The 22,053-nt window shown below is 36.5% G+C and overlaps 2 protein-coding genes across 2 annotated transcripts; one reads left to right on the forward strand and one right to left on the reverse strand.

Annotated features, from left to right (window-relative positions):
* The first annotated feature begins 151 nt into the window (after positions 1-151).
* LOC142640944 (uncharacterized) lies at positions 152-4,241 on the forward strand. Its single transcript, XM_075815279.1, has 6 exons — positions 152-609; positions 698-1,214; positions 1,504-1,642; positions 1,726-1,787; positions 2,870-3,008; positions 3,573-4,241. Exons 1-6 carry the CDS (start codon positions 474-476, stop codon positions 3,708-3,710), a joined length of 1,131 nt encoding a protein of 376 aa, XP_075671394.1. The 5' UTR covers positions 152-473; the 3' UTR covers positions 3,711-4,241.
* Positions 4,242-5,404: 1,163 nt separating this feature from the next.
* Positions 5,405-14,621, reverse strand: LOC142616299 (putative ubiquitin conjugation factor E4). The gene is made up of 16 exons (XM_075789179.1): positions 13,551-14,621; positions 13,060-13,264; positions 12,715-12,866; positions 12,328-12,616; positions 12,027-12,179; positions 10,870-11,073; positions 10,651-10,763; positions 10,426-10,540; positions 8,519-8,608; positions 8,236-8,439; positions 8,047-8,142; positions 7,785-7,907; positions 6,581-6,673; positions 6,284-6,448; positions 6,075-6,164; positions 5,405-5,761 (listed from the first exon to the last, which is right to left on the reverse strand). Exons 1-16 carry the CDS (start codon positions 14,396-14,398, stop codon positions 5,582-5,584), a joined length of 3,120 nt encoding a protein of 1,039 aa, XP_075645294.1. The 5' UTR covers positions 14,399-14,621; the 3' UTR covers positions 5,405-5,581.
* Between the last annotated feature and the right edge of the window lie 7,432 nt (positions 14,622-22,053).

The following is a 22,053-nucleotide window of genomic DNA, read 5'->3' on the forward strand; positions in this document are numbered from 1 at the left end:
TGAAAAGAATTAAAAATTCATAGTCATTGATTACCCTGCGTGGAAGAATTAATAGGGTCACATACAAGTTCAACTCATGTAGAGGTTTCCAAAGGAAGAGAAAAAAAATCAAACGTAGCTATAAAAATCAACATCAGGAATATATGTGAGTGAGTAGATTGGAAGGAAAAGAAATGTTTGCTGAAAAAAAAAGAAAAGAGGAAAAAGAAGAAGAGTATGAATGAATGTATGAGTAATGAAAACATGACCGTATCGTATCATCCATCCCAAACGCTATCCGTTTAGTGCTGCAGCCTGCAGCTTGCTTACCAAAACAAAACCCCTCACTCACTCACTCACATGATTTTTTTTCTGCTTCATCTCTCTCTCTCTCTCTCTCTCTGTAACTTCTTTCTTGGCGCCAAATTCTTTAGACTGTGTGTGTGTCTGAGAGAGAGAGAGAGAGTGAGAGAGAGAGAGAGCAACAGTTAGCAATGAGCAAAAGCCTCCTACTCCGTACATCACTGAGTTCGCTGCGACTCCTCCGAAACTCGCCCTCCATCCCCTTCTCCTTCTCCTTCTCCTTCTCCTCTCTTCTTCCTCCTCCTCCTCCTCCTCCTCCTCATCAAGGTAATCTCTTTCTCTACTATTATATAATTTGAAATTCATTTTGTTCGTTCTCCCAAATTTGACATTATGAATTGAATTGAATTATTAGGATTAGGGCTCAGAATCGTTCTTCCCTATAACTACAAACTAGTTGCAAGACCTTATTCTTCTCATGTTGCTGCTGCTGCTGCTGCTGCTGCTGCCTCCTCTTGTTCTTCCTCTGAGTCTGAGTCAGAGTCAGATATCAACGATGACCTCTCCAAAGTGGAACACCTCCTCTCAAACCCAGACGACGTCGCACGCCTCATGAAGATGGAGCGCCGCCGTGATCATAATGCCAATGCCAATGCCAATGCCGATGGAGGCCGCAGCCGCTGGTTCCCTTACCTTGACGAGTTCAGGTGTGGGGCCCAATGCCTGAACAGCGGCGAGGTTCTGGAGGCTCTCAGTCCCCACATTATGGAGGTGAGGAGGGACAAGTTTCGCAATGTCGTCACCAACCGCACCTATTCCCTCTGCTTGGTCGTTGAAGGTCTCTGTGATTTCGGCAATGTCTCCGCCACTTTTCGCTCTGCCGACGCCCTCGGTTTCCAGTCTGTCCATGTCGTCTCTTGCGATTCCAAAAAGTAACCAAGTTTTGTGTTTTGTTTTGAATATGATTGACTGTTTGTTCTGCTTATCATTACTAACTCAATTACTAACTCTTTTTCTCATTTCTTCTTCTTAAACCATATAAAAAGGCAAGTTTGATGTCACTTGCATTTGCCTCCTGTTTTAAAATTAAATTAATCCTTCTTTTTCATTTTGTGTTGATGATGGTTGCAATTATTTTGTCACGGTACATTTAATTGTTGAATATTTTGATCCAAAACTACTTTATCTCTTTTGCCAACAGCACCTTCGTTCTTGTTCCAGGTATAGAGACAACCGCCATGTTAGCATGGGTGCGGAGAAATGGTTGGACATTGAACTTTGGAGCTCCATCCACGAGTGCTTTCAAGTTCTTAAGTCGCGTGGTTACCGAATTGCAACTACGCATGTGGGAATGGATGCGGTACTGATTAATCTTTCCGCAGTGCTTTGAATAATTTACATCTTGTGTTTGGCTGACTCTTTGGTCTATGTATGCTTGCTTAGGTATCCATTTACGACATGGATTGGTCACACCCAACTGCGATAGTTGTTGGAAATGAGAACAGGTGATTACCTTCTGTTGCAGCAATTGTTATTCTCAAAATTATGATGTAAATTTATAATTTTAACCTTTTAGTTTTTTGTTTTTATTTTCAGCTGATGTTCTAATTTAAGCCCTCACCAATGAGCTTTTAACTCAAATGGCATTTCCTTTATTTGAAACTACAAAGTAAGGTCTCACTAGTACTAACTTTTAGCAATCCAAAACAATAAGTGTTTTCTTAAAGACATCTGATATAGGACAGATTGGGGATTCTGTTTATGGTCCGGTTACCATAAATTGAGTATTTATAGTTTAGAGTTTTGAAAAGAAAGGTTAGGGGTTCAAAGAATGACTAGGGTTTTGGCAGGAAAAGAAACAAGTTTGATTTTAAGGTTGTACAGGAGGTATGAAGAAATTGAGATTGATTCTGTCCACCGGTTATGATTAATATGCATGAATAAGAGCATAAATAGCTTGTTTGAAACTGATATTGAGACTGGCTTTATTCATAGATTGTTAACAGTCATGTATATAGTGTGCGTGTGTGTGTGTGTGAACAGTACAGTACTAGAAATAGTGCAAACTATGCTTGTGCATGAAAAAAGAAGAATAAGTAAAGGGACTTATTTTTTAACCAAGAATGATTCTTACTTGGCAACTCCAAGGGGTAGCACAATTGACTGGGAACCACACCTCATGAGACTAGGGTTGCTAGTTCCAATCTCCCTTTCTCCTTCCTCTTGGGGCCAAAATTTACTTATCAAAAAAACGCAATGAATGCTTCTTACATGGCTTTACCTTACTCTTAGGCTTCCAAAGAGGATTTTTCTTTTCTAGCCGTGCAATTGTTTGACCCTTACCCTTTTTTCTTTGAAATATATTTGGAGTTTTTGATAATCTCTGTTCTCATTGAATGTGACAAGTCCTACAGATGCATTTTAGTGACGGGCTGCTATGTTGTGCACAAGAAAGATAGCCTTCATCATATTAATTTTTAAGTCTGCTTGGCCTCAAGATAGTCATTTTTTCTTTCATATTTTCTTGTAAACTATAGTTTTCTGAAATCTGTATTAATCGTTGAGATTGGCAACTCTCTGCTTCCAGGGGGATAAGTGATGAGGCTCTGGAGTTGTCAGATTTGCATTGCAGTATTCCAATGAAAGGTATGGTGGACTCTTTCAATGTTTCAGTTGCTGCTGGCATCCTCATGCACCACGCTGTTTGCGACAGAACATCACGACTGGTAATGACTATTCTGTGCACTCAGCAGCAGAGTAGAGAAAATCGGGCTGTTTCTTATTTTGAAAATGAGTTCATGACTGTTATTTTCTGCTGACTAATCATTTTGTCTTCAAATCAGTTCAAATTCATTTAGTATCCATATTTAATGAGCCTGCATCTGATGCCCTGGCAGTTAGCATATTTTCAAAGCATCCATACTAAAACTCAATGGCTCATAGCTATTTGACCTGGTTAAAAATCCTAGTACATTTGTGAGGAAATCCATGAGAGAAGGCGAATTATTAAATGAGTTTATGTTTACCTATGTCCAAATCTTGCTGGAGTATCTGCATTGTGTCTTTTTAAACATACTAGGGGGGTGCTCAATATTTTCAATAGTCTGTTGGGATCATCATTGTAAGGGCAAAGCCAGGCTAACTGTTGAGTGAATAAGTTCATAGTGAAGAACTTCAATATCTATGTCATCAAGTCACTTTTGCATGGTAGTTATGTTAAGCTGCAGATTCTGTATCTGGATTCCATTTTCAATTTTCAGAATTTAATAAATGCTGCACCATGTTTGCAGGGCTGTCATGGTGATCTGACCTCAAAAGAAAGCCAAATTTTGCTTGCAGAGTTCTCTTTGCGTCATAGCAAGAGTGCGCTTAGCATTGCTCACGAATATGCCAAGCGAAAGGCAGCTATGTGCACACCTAAGCTGTGATAAAGAATTTCCAGTTCAACCATTTAAGAAATTCTGCAGAAAAAGACTTCAAAATAGTTGCAAGCAATTCAGAATGATACTCTTTTAGCCATCCTGGAGGCAGAAGTAATGTTCTTGACAAATCTTTGTATGATGTGACAGCTCAGGTGAGAGAAGGTAATATGGGGGCTTATTACTGGAAAGGCACAACCTAGGGACAAGGATTCTGATGCAAAGGCCAAGGATTGCCCATTTTGGTTATAAAATTATTAGAGAAATATATGTTGCCAAGTGAGTTTTGCATGTTCTCTTTCTTATAGTAAACTTCCATGTTCAGTATTGTCGTATGCATTTACCTCATCCTATAGCTCAAAAAAGTGTCATCATTCTTCAACATAGTTCACCTTGATCTGGTAGCCATCTCTGTTCTGGTTGATTTGCATTAAAATGCAATGATTTGTATTCTAAATGCAACAACGTAATCCAAGCTATGGAATTGTTTGATGGCATGGAGAACAAGGCGTTTTCTCTAAAATGAACTTGCTTCTTGTTGATGAAACTTTTACTGGGCATTTTAAGTTACTTATTAAATTGAGATTGTTGGAATTGCAACATGAGAATTGAGAACTCAAGTTCTTAATCTTTGGTGCCAAATTTATATGCAGAAGGTGGAAAATGGTATGAAGTAGGTAAAGGGGTTACCAATTGGGGGCCCTCCATTTACCACTCCCATGGGCCATGGGATCGTCTAGTCTAGTCCAATAGAGTAATATAAGCTGGTGTGTGAGATGTGAATAATGAGATTACCTAAATTAACATTTAAATCTTCATTTTCGAACATAGAGGTTACATAAATGTGACTGATTTTGCTTGTTAAAAAAGAAGACGTTAAAGTGGGGAAGCTTTCACAATGATTTTTATCCTGGTTTTCTCATAAACTTAAATTAAGGGGAAATGTCTTTGCCAATTGTTGTGAATGAGAAAATCTAACTATATTATAAGGACAATTAAATAGTAAAACTTAAGTTCAATCCCTTAAGTGCAATACATTAAGTTTGTCAATTAAATTTGAACACATAGCTACATTAAATTCAATTGTTTTTTGAAAAGATAGTAGAGATTGTATTTTAAGGGTTAATTACGCCTTAACTATTGAGTCTTTTGCAACTCTCCAGCGGAAGGTAATTTAATCAATTCAACATGGAATATATATAATAAAAAAATCAAAAATCAAAAATCAAAATCAAAAGATTCTATTAGCTCCTATTAATAAAGTAGACGGCAAGTGACTGTTCGCTTATATCCAATAGTTGAGGTGAGCCATTGGTCGATTTTATAGTTTATGGGGACATTATTAATGCCCCAAGTGCAATTAACCCTTGAATTTGATTAGAAAACCTAATGCAATGCACCTAATCATCTGTAACTGTCTTTGAAAACTATTTCAAAACAAACTTTAACAGTTGTGGACAGATTTTCGCCCATAATCTTAATATATAAATCTTGCTCGGAACTAATTTGAGTATTCGGAACAAACTCCCCAACCAAACAGAACTTCCTAATGGCAGTAGACTAAGACTGCGTTAGGTAAACCCTCTTTGATGGATGGTTTTAACAATGTAAACCCATATCATCGTTTTCTGTTCAGATCCCCCTTATCCCCTTTATTCACTTTGACAAAGATTTAGCGATGACTGTTAGAGACGCATCTGTTATTAAAACAACAAAACTTGTTCCGCAATTATAAGTTAAGTTCCTTCTTACTTATTTTTCTTACATAAAATTTTTACAAAAAATAAAATAAAATAAATTAAACTCTAAAAATAAATATGATATGACTGTCATTAAAATAATTACAATCCATTTTAAGTTCAAAATACTATACAGATATTTCAATCAATTAACATCTCACTGTTTGTTGTTTGTATCGTCACCTTAGCACTTTCCATGCTAAGTCTTTCCCCTTGCTTCTTCCTTTCTTGGGACTGGATAAAACCTTCAATTCTTGCCTTCAATTCCGTATTTGGAATCAGCATATCCGCCGTAAGATGTGACCGGTTAAAAGGGTCCGACTGCATATCATATCAAATATATGAGAACAATTTTGAATAAAAACTCTCTCCATCTCATTTTGTTTGCCCACTATTCAATTGTTAGATGACCCAAAAATGTTGTCCACTTTCAAACATCACAACAATAGACAAATTTTATTAAGTCCCTATAATTTTGCAAACTGATAGCTTTTTATTTCAAAGATAATGCATTAAATGGCAAGTTCTTGAAAAATTGGAAGATAGACAAACAATTTAGCAGAGAGAATATATATATTTGTGTGTGGAGCAGAAAACTTAAATAATAATAAAAGTTAAAAAAAGTGAAGATTACATTATCACTAAGAAGATGCCTTTGAATGACAGGTCGGTCCACAGTGATCCTTGAAGAAGGTAATATAACTGGATCCTTCATTAGAGTGTACTGCCACCAAAATAAAAATCACAGGTTAAAACAACATGAGGGGGGGAGGGTTTAAGTGCATGTCAAACGCTACCCATAAGTTACCAAAAGAATGACCAAAATCAAGGGAGCAAACATACTTGAATTGGATCGAGAAATTCATCAGGTATCTCTCCAAGAACAGCTTCAGTGTCCATTGCCTCAGAAGCTGCAATTTTGGCCTTGGCACCTAGCTCAGTAAATTCCTGTATTACCCTCCCATCTTCACCAATTCTTCGAAGAACATCTGCTGCAGCACTAAATAACTGGAGCAAGCTCCAATTGTCAAATTGTGTTCAGCCAACAATATGATTCAAAAGAGTTGCAGAACCCAATACAAAGGAAAAACAATAACTGTAAAAATAGAGCTTAATGAACTCTTTGCACAGCTGAATTACCTGCTCATTGTATGATCGACCATCCTTAGAAATGGCAGCTGGGAAAATGTTCTCCGTATCGCCCTTTGCCAGATGAACATATATGTAGACAATCTTCAAAAAAAATTATTTAAAGTAAGTGGCTGTATTTCTGTCCTGTCCGTAAAAGCATATGCATAAAAGACCTTTTTCTTTTCTTCCAAGTCAGCTTGTATCGCTTTTCCATTGAAGGATTAAAAAACTTTCAACCTCTGCCAAATCAGCATTAAGCTTGACACCACACTAGATTGTGCATCTCAAGCACAGCTCCAATACAAGGGGGCAAAAAAATAAAACAAACTTACCTTTTGTTTTAAACAAACCACCATGAGATTGATATTCTCCAATTGTATCATCCAAGTAGAGAGGAAAATAAAAGAGTATATATGTGCATGCAGACAAGCTCAAACTCTCTCAGTCCTACCCAACTTCAGCAGATAACAATGACAATTGTGTTGCCTAGTCCATAAATTTGGAAGTCAATCAGAATAATCAACCCTAATTTTTTTTTTTTTTTGATAATGTAGGGAACTTACTAAAGGAGAGCCCTTTGGACTTTAGCCTCTAGCTAGTAAAATCTATGGTAAACTAACTCCACCCACCAGAACTAGTTGCTGGGTAATCCAAGAGCATTCACTCCTGACAGCCTATTAGGCTAAGCAGTTTATGCTCATGCTCAGGAGCAATCAAACCTAAAAAAATTAAACAACATTTCACTTTGAACAACAGCGCAGACACAGACGATGGTGATCACATGATTAACTGGTGGCCACTATTCTAGAGTTCATATTTTTTTTAAGAAATTGGGAGAGGAGTATCAATATTAAAAGCCTGCTAAATTTAATATTGGGGGCAGGTCAAACGAACATAGTAAAAATGAAAAACTGATGAACCCTTCAATAATTGATATTAACCAACCCCCTAGTACTACAGGATACTTCACTGCATTGAGCCTAGACTAGCTGTAAATCAAGGTAATATCTGGCCCTGTGAAGGTTTTGTATTGCCTAAGTTTAACCTAACGAGACACCTAATAAGCAAAAATAGTCAGACTGCATTTAGTCAAACTGGTATCAAACTACAAACCCACCAACTAAAACCCAATAATTTAGCCACAAATCATATCACTCACGATATAAGAGATTTATTTTAACAAAAAGGAAAATTGAAATCTTCTTGCACAAACCTGCTTAAGCAACTGTTTTGGACGAAATTCATATTTTTCAGGATCTTTAAGAGAGAGAGATTTTCTTTGGGGACCCACAAGCTGTAACAGAAAATAATTGAGCATGCTGGCTACTCTCTCGACCTGGAAAAAAATAAGAGAAGAGGAGGAGAGGGATTCAGCATTCGTTCAAAAGAAAATTTAAGAGCTTAAAACTAAATCTTAGCCATCGAAACTGTTAGGAAAAAAAATGCTTAGTACGAAAGAAAGGAAAAGATACTACCATCTCAGGAAGTAGGAAAGGAGCAGTAATCTGCTCTGAAGTAAATGCCAGCATGCTCACATCCTCATTTGCCAACTTCATATCAATCCGGATAATCTGAAAATTCCCAGCAATATCTATATGATTAGGTTCTTGAAAGGAGTATATGCAAAGGCATGCAAACATAAAAAAGAAAAAAGTCAAACAGACATTCTCTTGGGATTGGAATAGCCGGGTTCTCTCCTGCCTCTCTTGAGCTGGTCTTCGCTCCCATTCTGCAGTATTGGACATCTCAGCTTCCAACTCTTTGAGTTCAAGAATTTTGTTGAGACTTTCATCAAGAAGATAGATGCTATCATTGATAAGGAAGTTTAAGAAATTCAGATAAACTCCCTTTTCTTCTTCCTTGGCAATCTGGAACATTCAATAATTTAGAGCAGTCAAACACAGACCCATAAACATAGGAGTATATTGTCCATGTAGAAGATTATACCTGTCTCCAAGCATTACGATGACTAGGGACTTGCCACAGGTATTCAAGAAGTTCAGCAATATTATGTCGGATGTTGAACTTGTCATAGAACTGCACAAGACAACAAACAAACAAACAGGCCATCAACAAAGGGCTTCCTGTACTCAACAACACTGAATGACGGATGAGACTGAACATTTGAGACTACTAAAAACAAGTGAAACTATAAAGAGGGAGTTAAGGATGAAACAAGGTTTAACAATGATTATGATAGAGTTGCCTGCAACAGCATCACAATTAAAGGTTTTGAAATGCTAATAAACCAAATTAGCCGATACCAGCAAAAATAACTTGGTTGAACCCTATTCCCTGCCCATTTTGCACCTAAAGCTACATACTTCAAAAAACCTAGACAGGTTGGCCCTTTTATCCATAGCCAGCCAGTACATAATGACCAGACAGGCACTAGTATCATGAAAAAAATAGAAACAAGAAAGAATGATTCTCCTGAGATAAAGACGCAGAACATTAACGTATTCAAATCCAAAGGTGTTCAAAACAACAATAAAAAAATACTCGATACATTGAGAAAGGAAGTTTTAATTTCTCCCTGAACGCATAAGAAAAAGTTGGCAAGGAATGGACCTTAGCCATTGGCCACCAGATGGCTTTTCCCCAATGGTCTCCTTATTGGCAAGATAGGTTCCATTCAAGGACCATCTAGTCATTAATTCTTATCAGTAAACACCTATTTTGAGGAATACATGGCATGTAATGCCAAACCAATCTGACTGTGGACTTAACTCTGTCCATTGCAAGGACAGAGTAGACTCAGTGCATCATACCCAAACCCTTCTTCTAAAGCATATTAGCATAATTCTCATCTCATTTTCTTGCCTAAGGGTGAGAGAGACTTAACAAACAGTGATGTAAGGATCCATGAGAGACCCCAGTTCAATTGTAGATAGAAGGAATGCATAAAGAGTTACATAAATATTGCCCCTTGGTTTGGACAACAGCTTGGGGGAAGATTTTTTTTGACGAGTAAGAAAAATCTATATAAATAAATCTACTTTATGAAGAGGAGCACAAAGTAGTCAAATAGTACAAAGAAAGAAAGGAAAAGAGCAAAGAAGAAAACCTAATTAAAAGAGAGAAGAGAACTAATAAACAAAGGGAGGGATTCACTAGATGTGAGTCCCCAAGCCCGTGACAACTTGAGGAGGAGACGCTATACTATAGTGGATTGGTGTTGCATGTGTCAGTGTTGTGGGGAGACAATGGACCATCTTTTGATCCATTATGGGGGCGCTCATCACTTATGGAATTTTGTTTTTAGAAGGTTTGGGGTCTCTTGGGTTTTCCCAGTGAGGGTGATTAATCTTTCGGCTGAGTGGAGAAATTGGCTAGAGAGCACTCGTCGAACATTTGGAATTTGGTTCCGTTGTGTTTGACATGGAGCATTTGGAGTGAGCATAATTTTCATACATTCAAGGATTTGGAGGGCTCAGGGGATCAGCTTCTAGCCTCTTTTGTAGGCATTTTGTTTTATTGGTTTCAAGCTCAGTGATTCACATCCAGTGATTCCATTCAAATGTTTATAGACTCTTTCTTCTTGTACATAATATCTAGTGGTTTTGTAATTCGTTTGGCTACTTCGTGCATCTTTTTTTGCACGAAGTAGTCTTTTTCCAATAAAATTATTCATACCTATAAATAAATAAATAAAATTTAAAAATGGTCAAGAAGAGTTGTAAGAAAGTACAATGACGCATATTTCCTGTGTTCATATGGAAAAAGTAGGACATTTTTAAAAATAAATGAATACTCTATGCCACCAAGATTGGCTCAAAATGACCAGCTGTCTCTATGCCCTTAAAAAAATTGTCTCACAATAACTCATCTGACATAATTTAAGTGGGAATCACCTGTGTGTGAGAACCAGTGAACTCAATGTCAACATAAAGCTTCAGAAGATTCCTCACAAGATACTCAAGAGATAGTTGGTGCCCTTCAAATAGAGATGCCGTATTAGATGAGCCACTGCACATGCAATACACAAAATGCCACAGGCACATTAATATCCAGCTAGGAAAAATAAAGGGGTAAGTCAATGATATCTCTTTCTATAATAAAGAGAAAAATACAAAAACCTTCTACGGGGCATCCAGCAGTTCAGGACTTCAACCATCTTTGCCCTGAGATAAGGGTTTCTGATAAAATCTGGGCTCCCCATGAACATGATAATAAAGTTCATAAAGTCATCCTGGCAAACAAGAATGGATTAGATGTACTACAAGGCCAACCACCTTCTAGAGAAGGAAACAAATATTCAGTATTAAAGGTTCCAATCTCAAGGTCTAGCGGTCTACCAGCAAGACCCCATCCAAAGCTTTTGGGATTCGTGAAGCAAATATAAGCAATTCCATGGCATCTTCTAGAAAATGCTCTGGCATAGACGCAAATTCCATAGGGCAACTTGATGGCAGAGGCATCTTAAATCCACCAACCAAGCCAACCATCCAAACCACCATTAACCGGTAGAAAGAAAGGGCACTCTGAATAAGTGTTCCATCCTATGAAAAAAGAAATCAGTTACAGGGTCAGTAGGTCAACAATCAGAATAGAGAAATAAAAAATAAAAAAGAAAAAAAGAAAAACACACTTTAATGGTTGAAAACATCCTTCAAAATCTTGACACCAAGTAAAGATATTAAAAACAAAATATAAAATAATTCTAGAAAGGGTTTTAATTTGAGGCAAGCACTTCCCTCATGGGAAAGAAAAAGAATGAAAACTACTTCGACATAAGATAAACGAAATATGAAAACATGTGACAAACCCTACTTCACAACCACAAGAAACAATATTTAGTCTTGTCCTCCCTCTCTCAAAGAAATAAACATTATAAAAAAATAAATAAATAAAAAAAGAAAAAAATAAAAAGAAGAAGACTGCAGAGCCTGAAATCAAGAAGAATGTAAAGAAAGGAAAAAGTAAAAAAGAAAAGCTCCATCTAAGGGTGTAGAAAGTGGGGTTCTAGCAAAAATGAATTACAGAAGCTCCTCAGTTTGGCTAAAGTATTGGGCCAGACTGACCATCCCAAGAATTCAATGAATAAGGTCCATCAAGAAGGTGGCCAGTGGCCTTTGGGTAATGGCACCCCTCATGGTGATGGTGGGTGGTATGAGTTCAAAGCATATGGGGAGCTTCAGTTACTTACCAATTAAAAAATAACAAACAAAAAGTAAAATGAAGTCCATCAAGAAGGTGACAGATCGTTTTCTCCTCGGTTGACAAGAATACCAAGGACTAGACAATACACTAACAACCAAACCAAGGACACTAGAAAGTCACCTTCCACCATAATGACTCAAACCTTTAGGTCACCAATCCACCATAATATCAGTTCGACTTCAAGGAGTCATCAAATATCAAAATCATTTGTGGGCATGTCTTTCTGCATGAACAAACGCGCGCGCACACGCGCACACACACACACACACACACACACAGAGGTCTGACGCACCCTTAGTATCTGAGCTTCATAACAAAGCTTCTCCTGTGAATACGACTCTATGTCTTTCTCAAGGCGAGAAATGTCCCGCTCCAATGCAGGACTAGGAGTCTGCTCTTGCATGGCTTTAAGAGTGGAGAGAGTATCTTCAGACCTTTGAATGTCCTGGGTATTATTTCATTCAAAATTACTTACCATCAATCAGTCAAATATAGTAAGATATATTAACAAAAGCCATTTTATGAAAGACAATACACCAACTACTTAAATCATTAACTCTAACTGTCCATAAGTATGTAACATATATTTTTACCTGAACTAAATGTTTAAAGTCAGAAAATGCTTTTAATAATCCCAGGTGTAGCACCCTTGCGGTCATAAAGAAGCATTCACAAATAAATGGGTACTTAGTTTTATCACTACTTGATGCTGGCTTCACATTAGAACCACTGGCACTACTGCCAGAACTGGTGGCTTTTTGAGATTGTAGTAACCGATTTTCACCATCAGTATGTTGTGTAGAGCCATCAGTTTTCCCCAATTTTTTTTTATTAAGCCAATCAGCAACTTCTTCTGATGATGCATGGAGCGCAGTCAACCCACTAAAACAATGTCATGACCAATAGTTAGGAAAAGAAATATATTTATCATTAAAAACTTAGAGAAGAAAAGCAAAGTCCATTAAACAGAAAACCTGTACCTTAAATCCAGACGGTTATTATGAAATACATATTTGGGATCAATTTTATCCCTTTTCGTTAGGTTTGCATCCAAAAAAGGGTCACACAGCCGAAGCATGACAGCACTGAGATTAACAAACATGCCTGAACTTGCACAAGATATAGGATCAACCTATAACAAAAGTGCATGCAATGTTAGGGTAGGAAAGAAGAAGTTAGTGTAAATATTACCAATAACTAGCCTTATTTGTAGAAGAGTAGAGAAAAGAACCAGTTTTTTGTTTTAATACATCAATCTATCTGTCTATCTATCTATCTATATATAACTGCAACTGGAACAATGCTTTGAAAGAATGGGGAAATACCTGAATTTGTGCCCTTGACGAGTTTAAATTGATAACCTCAGCAAGATAATCAAGAACATTTTCACGGGTGTCAGTATTTTTAAGAAGCGAGAGAAGAACTTCTGACAGGCCGTCATATAAACTATTCATAACTGTTTTAATTGTGGTAAATGAAGATAACAAATCAGCCGGTCGACGAGTTGATGCTTCTGAAAAGCACTGCTGCCTGGTGTTTTACAGATGGTAAAGAAAGCACTCTTAGATAATCCATCCATCCAAAAGCAGTCCAAGGTTCACTTGTTACTAAATTATATTTAATTCTTAAATATCAAAAGAGTAGATTTTAAGCATGCCTAAACAGAGCTGATTGGGAACTATTGTTTTCTACAATGATAAACAGATGATTTTGACTGTAAAAACCATGATAACAATAACAATTGCAACCCACAAAATGCACTAACAATACAAATATCCAAAATATCAATGAATATAAATAAATAAATTGAACTTACCCTACATCAGGCTGGGTCTTGAAAATAGAATCATCAAGCAGAGCGCTAACATGAAAGAATGGCCCCAAAATGCTGGTCATCTCGATAACCCGGCCATTCAAATAAGTGCCTTTGGGAATCCACCAAAGATGATTCACCAAGGACTTGGCACCCACAGGAAAGTTAACCAAGTACAACAAAGCCCTCAGAGGCTGTTGAAAGTTTCCGAGGGCCGAAACCTTAATGACAGTGCCCCTCAAATCCTCATACAAGCCCTTCAAGATGGGGTCCAATGTCTCGAAATCTGAATCCCTGAAGAACTCATCCAAAAAGCCAGGCGGGGATTGAGTGCCCCCACTGCTGCTACCTCCAAAGCCGTCGACGGAGCTGGAAACCTCAGAGAAAACCAGCTGCAACAAGAGGGAAGTACCGGATTTAACCTCATTATTGGGAAACAATTCAGGGTTTCCCAGGTGGATCCTACAGTAGGAGACGCACAATTTCTTGGCTTGCTTAACGACAGAGTCCAATTGGGACCTGAGATTGGGGTCTTTCATGGAAGAAATCTTCTTGGACTCATCGTAAGCGCGACGATAACAACCGACAAGGTATTGGAAGGGGGGTTCGGCGGTGGCAGAAGCAGAGAGGCGATCGACTAAGATTCGCTCCATGAGATCCCCGGAGAGCCTTAATTCCTTGCTCTCGCTTAGAATCTCGGCCGCGGTTAGCTCCAGGTACACGATTCGAGGATCGGGGGATTCAGAATCGGTGAGGGAAACCAGAAAGATTTTACGGAGGATAATGTCTTCGATTTCCTCCGGAGACCTTTGGGGTTTCCGAGAAGCAGTAGTAGGAGTAGTAGTCGCCATAGCTAAGAAGCTTTTCTTCTCTTCTCTTCTCGTCTCGTCTCCAAGCTATGCTATTATTAAGAGATAGAGATATAGAATTATCTATCAGTATGTAAATAAATAATATAAAGAAAAGTCTAGAGCTTTCGTGTTGATTGGTTTAGTAACAAAGAGGTATTTTAGGGTTTGAAGTCTGGAATTTTACGTACATAGTTTTTAGTTTTAGTTTGGAGGAGGAGGAGGTGGAGGTGAAGGAGAAGGAGAAGGAATGAGAGTCAGAGTCAGAGTAGTAGTAGAGGTCTAACTTAGCTACCACTTTTGTGGAAACAAACAAACACCGTTGGCATTGTTTTGCTGATTCCTAACTCAATACGATGTCGTCTCTTCTTTCTTTCTTTTTTATTTATTTATTTTTATTATTATTATTAGGCTAAATTCCAATTTAATTCCTTTTATTTTTTAAATTGTCAAATTAATTTCTTAACCATAATTTTTATATTATTTTATTATTATTCAATTACTTTGTATAAACAACTTACAAATCTAATCCTTTCATTACTAAACCACAATGTTTAAATATTCTTTTTATTATTAATATTATTTTTTTTTTAAAATTTAAAAAATCATGAGATTAGTTTTATTTAGCAAAAATAAATGCTTAATTGATTTCATTTGATAACATGTTTTTATGCTCTCACCCGAACCCATTTGACTCATTTAAGACAAAGTGAGGGACTATGTTACATTGGCTAAAATAAACCATAAAAGGATAATTTTTTACGATTGAAGTAAGATTCAATGGACTAGAAATTGAATTTTAACTTTTTATTATCTTTCTTGTTCATTACTTCAATTATAGTAAATCATAGGCATAATAAGTAGTGATAAATATTATGAAAACTTTTGTGTTGTGTGAAATTTTTATGCTTCTTTATTTGAACTCTATCTTATGGACATGAAAAGAAAGGCACTTAGTAAGCGTTTGAATTGCGTTTCTCTATGCTACGTTTGCGTTTTCCTTTCTTTCTTTTTTTTATTGAGACACTTGCATTTCACGTGGGACACAGTACTGTCAATGGATCCTGTGCACTGTGCACGGGACCCACTACCTCTTTGACCAGTAAATATTTTACAAAAATGTGTGTGTCAATGGGTCCTGCACACAATTCACGAGACTCACAAACCTCTTTTTTCAACAACTTTTTCATTAAAAATTGGTCACACGGCATTATTCACACATTCAAAAATTATTTTGCGACAGTGTTTTCAGTTTTCAGTTTTCAATTTTTAACAAAATAAACGATATCCAAACGCCTCCTTAGTAAAAGAAATTGTGGGGAAAGGATTCCCTTCCATTGATTCCTTCAATTACATCTTATTTTTTATCAAATGTGCAACATATTACATCTATTTAATTTTGGTGTTGCTAGAAATCCCAAAGATGGTTCATAGGGCTTGGCTTGCAATTAATCTTAACCTTTTTTGTCTCAGATTCTCACTTAACAATTGATGATTTTTTATTATCGTTTATAAAGATCTTGACAAAAATTACTTTCATTCAAAACCCTCTTAATTTGTGAGTTTGTTTCTACTCAACCTTATTATTATTATTTTTTTATAACTTTTTTTCTTAGAGAGTTTCAACCTATGGCGTCGCTTCTGATGATAGCTTTTTATTATCAAACCAAGACATCAATCAGTTTTTTGTGTAAACGGGAATTGAACCTCAGATCTCTTATACAACTATCAAAGACTTTATGTAAAAGAATATATAACAATAAGTTTTAATTATTCATTTTTGTTTTTATATCCTTTTTTTTATAAGTAACATAAGAAATTTTATTAGAAAAAAAACTAACAAAGTACACTAGAAGTGTATTATAGTGGCAAAAATCAAGAGCCCAAATTATGTCGATCAATAAGATTGAAGAGAAAAAACAAGAATAAAATGGAAAAACTAAAGTCCAATTAAGGAGAGTTCAAAAAAACCACCACGCACCCTTGGTGCAATGGTCACTCTACAAGTATAAATGTTTGTAGGGTGTAAGGGCAAGGGCCGGGATTCAAGTCTCCAGGAGGGAGTTTCACACACATATACACTTAGATTAGGCTAGAGTAAAAATTCTATCTTGTATAAAAAAAAAAATGAAAGTACAGAAAAAAAAAGATTTAATGTCAAGAATAAATTGTTCAAAATCCTCAAAGTATCTAGAATTCCGCTCCCATCATAAGCACCAAAATAAATAATGCGGCACAAACCTCCCTTATCTCATCCCTCTTCCTCTATATGTGTGTGTGTGTGTGTGTGTGTGTGTGTTTGCGCGTGTTTCTTAAATAAAAAAAGAACTTAGTGTTGTCGAGTCATCATATATCAGTGAAGTGCGATATTAAGAAGGGATTTATCACTTGCTCTGCGACACTAAATGCCGGCATGCAGTTTTGGTGTTGACGTGTGAGTGTATTCATTTATCTCATCTCTCTTCTCCTATATATAGGTGTGTGTGTGTGTGTGTGTGTGTGTGTTTCTCAAATAAAAAAAATAAAAAATAAAAAAAGAAGAAGCCAATAGCTCACTAACATGATATGGCATAACCCAATAAATAACAAACAAACAAAAAACCATGGACTGTAAATCATAAGCTATAGGGCAATGAAGGAGAAGGTCATCCACTAATTCCCCACACCTTTTACACTTAAAGCACCACTCTAGCACTGCAATATGCTTCTTCTAAAGATTATCCGTAGTTAAGATCTTACCTAATGCAGCAATTAAAGAAAAGAATGCTACTCTAGGAGAAACCTTCAATTTCCACGCCATTTTCAAAGGAAAATCAATGCCAAAAGAAGTAAATAAAGAGTGATAGAAACCCCAAACCGCAAAACCTCTATTCAATGCTGGCTTCCAGCAAAGTCTGTCGTCACCAACACCCCGCACATTTGTGGAATAAAGCATATCCCAAAGCAAATCCACTGATGCTTCCTCCCAATCCTGCGGAGGATGATGTTGCTGAAAGTCCCAATGCAGCTACTCATCAGAGAACTGCATAACCTCTGACACTAAGGACTCCTTAGTCCGACCAATACTATACAATTTTGGAAATGCAACCTTAAGAGCACAATCCCTACATCATTCATTCTCCCAATACTTTACTCTAGTTCCATCATCCACATCAAACTGAAGGAATTTAGAGAAGTCCATCCAACCACTTCTAATGGATTTCCACACACACACCAACCACCTCCTCCATCCCCATATTTTGCCTCAATAATCTTCCTCCAAAGGCCATCTCTCTCTGTTCCATATCTTTATAACCATTTACCTAACAAATTATCTCAACCTTCGAATCCCTAATTTTCCATTCTGCATCGGCATACAAACTTTAGCCCATTCTACCAAAGGCATCTTAGGAGCATCAATACCACTCCAAAGAAAGTCTCTTTGTAATTTCTCCATATGATTAGCTACCTTTGCTGGAACAAAAAAGAGAGATAGGAAATAAGTAGGTAAGTTGGACAGAGTACTCTTAATAAGAGTTGCTTTGCCCCTCTTAGATAAATATAACATCTTCTATCCAACTAGACGTCACTCCATCTTTTCCAAAACAGGGTTTCAAATTGTCTCCTCTTTGTGTAGCACCCAATGGAAGGCTCAAGTATTTTAAGGGAAGCAAAGACTGCCTACAATCCGGAATCTCTACTAATTCCTCTATATTAGGCACAATACCAATTGGTACCAATCCTGACTTCAACAAATTAATTTTTAGCCCTAACACCACTTCAAATCTAGCAAGAATCCCACCAAAAGCAACTAAATGGTGTGAGTTAGCATCACAAAAAATGAGTGTATCATCTGCAAATCAGAGGTGGGACACTGTAAGCAATATACCAGCTGAATTACCTACTAAGAAGCTCAAAAACTATCCCAAAATAACAACTGCATCCAACATACGACTCAAAGCCTCAATGACAATATCAAAAAGAAGCGGAAATAATGGGTCCCCTTGATGAACACCCCTAGTGCTTCCAAAGAAATCAACTGGGGTACCATTTATCAGAATAGAAAATTTGACAATTGATATGTACTACATAATCTACATTCTCCATTTTTCTGAGAAGCCACACCACCTAAGCAGACACATAAGAAAATTTCAATTCACATGATTATAAGCTTTCTCCAAATCCAACTTGCAAATAACTCCCAACACCCCTGACTACATCCTACTATCTATACATTCAGAAGTAATTAACACAGAATCCAAGATCTTTCTACCTTTAACAAAGGCATTATATGAGTCTGAAATAAGACTATGAGCCACCTTACGCAAGCGATTAGCTAGAACCTTAGAAATAATCTTATACATCCATCCCACCAAAGTAATAGGCCGAAAATCCTCACTTCCACAGCATCAAGTTTCTTAGGAATGAGGAGCAAGGAAAGAGGCATTAAGACTCCTTTCAAAAACAGCTTGCTCATGGAAACTATGAAGAATTGCCATAATATCTAATTTCAAAATACTCTGGCAAGATTGAAAAAAAGCCATGAAGAAACCATCTAGACTTGGTGACTTATTGCCATTGAATCCACTAACCACCCCAAATACCTCATCCACCTCAAAAGGTCTATCCAACCATCTAGCATCTTCCTCATAAATTCTTTCCAACTCCACATCATCCAAAATAAGGTGTTGAACCTCATTTTCAGAGTAAGACTATCTATAAAAACGAGTAATACACTCCTCAATGGATCCCTAGTCAAAAGACAGCACCTCATCCAATATAAGCTTATCAATAAAATTAAACCTTCTGTGAGAGTTGAGCATACAATGAAAAAATTTGTGTTCCTATCGCCTTCTTTAATGCAAACCATTCTTGATCTTTGCCTCCAACAAATTTCTTCCAACAACATCATTTTTCCCAACTTTCAGCTAATTCTTTCCTTATTCAGTTTTTCCTCTACCGTATGAACACGACTTTCCTCAATAGTCTCTAATATCCCAAGATCACTCCATAACTTCTTCCCCTTTTCTTCTACATTACCAAACTCCTCCACATTCCATATCTTGAGATCAACCTAGAAAGCCTTCAATTTACTTGCTAAAATAAGACTAGGGGCTCCATGGAAATGATAAGACTTTCACCAGGAGTGTATCTTGTCCACAAAAACTTCATTTGTTAGCCATATATTTTCAAACACAAAAAGACCTCTTTTCTCTATGAAAATTACCTCCCTCTAGAAGAATCGAAACATGGTTTGATACTAGCCTAGACAACCGATTTTGACAAATAGCAAGAAACTTAGCCTCCCAATTTGCTATCATGAGAAATCTTTCCAACCTCGATCTTGAAACAATCTCACAAGAGTTTAACCAAGTGAAATTCCCCCTTCTAATGGTAGCTCAATCAAACCATGTTCGAAGATAAAATTTGAGAACTGATGCATAGCCTGGGTAAAAAAAACAGAGCTCAATCGTTCAGAAGGAAACCACACAACATTAGTCTCCTCCCACACGCCAAAGAATATTCCACCAACTACACAAGCCAAATAGCTCATCCCATGATAACCTTCTGTCCCCATTAGAATTAAGCTCATACACTCCAGTAATTGCCCATTCAAATTGATCAACCATATTTTTAAACCTATAAGAAACTGAGAAGCGCCCCACTGCTTTCTCCAAAATCTCCACCACCCTTTTGTCCCACATCATAAGCAACCCACAGAACCTAAATAAACCCAGTCCACATGCTAACCACCCCACAGACGACGAATAATTCCTCTAGTTATAAGCTCCAATTTAGTTTCCTAAAGACAAACAATATCTGCCCTCCAAGACCTAATCAAATTTCTAACTCAAAGCCTTTTTTCCTGCTCATTCAACCCTCTAACATTCCATGAGATCATTTTCAAATTCATTGATGTAACACAACAGCCCGATCCCTACTAACACTTCTTCCTCTAGGTGACTCATTTTCATCACTCTAGGTACTCACCAAAATTTTCAATTCTCGGTGACCTTTGTGCCCTACCATGACTATTTTTTTTATGAGCCCTCTACACACAATTTATCTTCTTCTTCTTCTTCTTCTAAATTCTAAAGCTAAAAACAAACTCGTAACCTGATCTTCAACATCTTCCAACGAAGTCCCCATAGATTTCCTAAAAGCGTTAAACCTGTTTATTACCAATAACAATAACTGACTAGTATCAACTTTTTCCAAATCCGCTTCCTCCTGTAATTTCCTTTCATCCATCCTCAAATGGTTATTCTCAGATACCGCCAGATTTTCCATTGCCAAATATCCACAACCAACAACTCACCATTACGTTCAGAAGTCAAAATACCCTTATCAAATTCCTAAAACTCACACTTTGGAACCATGCTTACAGAAACAACATCCACCTCACCATCACACTCATCGGCCCAACTAATAATTGGCCCATTACCAAGAACAAAATTTGTACCTGGGATAGCTTCACTCTCCGAGACTGAGTAGTCTGAGACTGATTCTAGAGATCGATAAAGAGATAGAGGAATTACAATTTGCCTCCCATCACGAAGCTCACACACACAATTTGCCAAACACACACACACACACATAGAAAAAAGGTCATAAGCTTTTCAACCCATTTTAATTTGACTTGTTTATGGCCCGAACATGATTTAACATGTACACAGTAAAGAGTCAAACTTGAATCCAATTTTCGTTATCAATAAGATGTGAATGAGAACAAAAATTTTCTCACGGTGAATGTACATAGAGTTTTAATTTTGCTGAGAAATCATATGGAACACACAGATAATAAGCATAATACAATGCGGCTTCAATCTAGCCTTACTTTATAATAGAAAACAAATCTTAGTTCCAAACCAATTTGAATCTATCTACCTACAACCCACTATTTTGCGATTGAAAAAGCCATCTATATGTAATTTTAGTTATATGAATTTTAATGAGTTATATGACTTATTTAAATAATACAAATGGATAATTTAAATAATAACTTGTTTACTAAGTAGTTATTGTCATGTAGTTAGTTGAAAGAGATAGCTCCAAACTAGATTAGGGCTAAACTTTACCTCTTTATAATCTGAATTCAACTCTCTTTAAAGGACAAATTTCGCCTATAAATTAGGTTATAGCCAGTGGCTACAAACTCCCACTAAAATTAACATGACTATATATTTTGAAAAATTAACTTTTAAATTGTATGTTTTTTATATTCTTAACGTGCATGTCAAATCTCGTTGAAATTAGATTTTATTTACTATTCAATCTATGAACTTTTTTTTTTTATGTATAATTCTTTTTAGAAATTTTTTTTTATGTATAATTTAAGACTACAAAAATTTGAAATTTTATTATTTAATTGATTACATAATTATTGATCTTTTTATCTTATTGAAATTTTGTAAGTATGGAAGATGTAATAAGAAAATGCAATATAGTAATGGATTTATCAAAATTTATGTCCAATAAAAAGATATAGAAAATTTTGTTTTTATTCTTTAATTGTTGTTGAACTTGAACCCAAGCAAGTAAGCAAAATAGCCCTTTTCTTTTTTAGGCTTGTAATTAAAAGGAAAAAAAAACAAAAAAGATAAAAAAAAAAAGTATAAAAAAAAAAAAAACAAAATCATTACATAACACAAAAAGAATTACAAATTGACCATCCGGTC

This window comes from Castanea sativa, chromosome 1 (assembly GCF_040712315.1).
Source record: "Castanea sativa cultivar Marrone di Chiusa Pesio chromosome 1, ASM4071231v1".
Classification (NCBI taxonomy): Eukaryota; Viridiplantae; Streptophyta; class Magnoliopsida; order Fagales; family Fagaceae; genus Castanea; species Castanea sativa.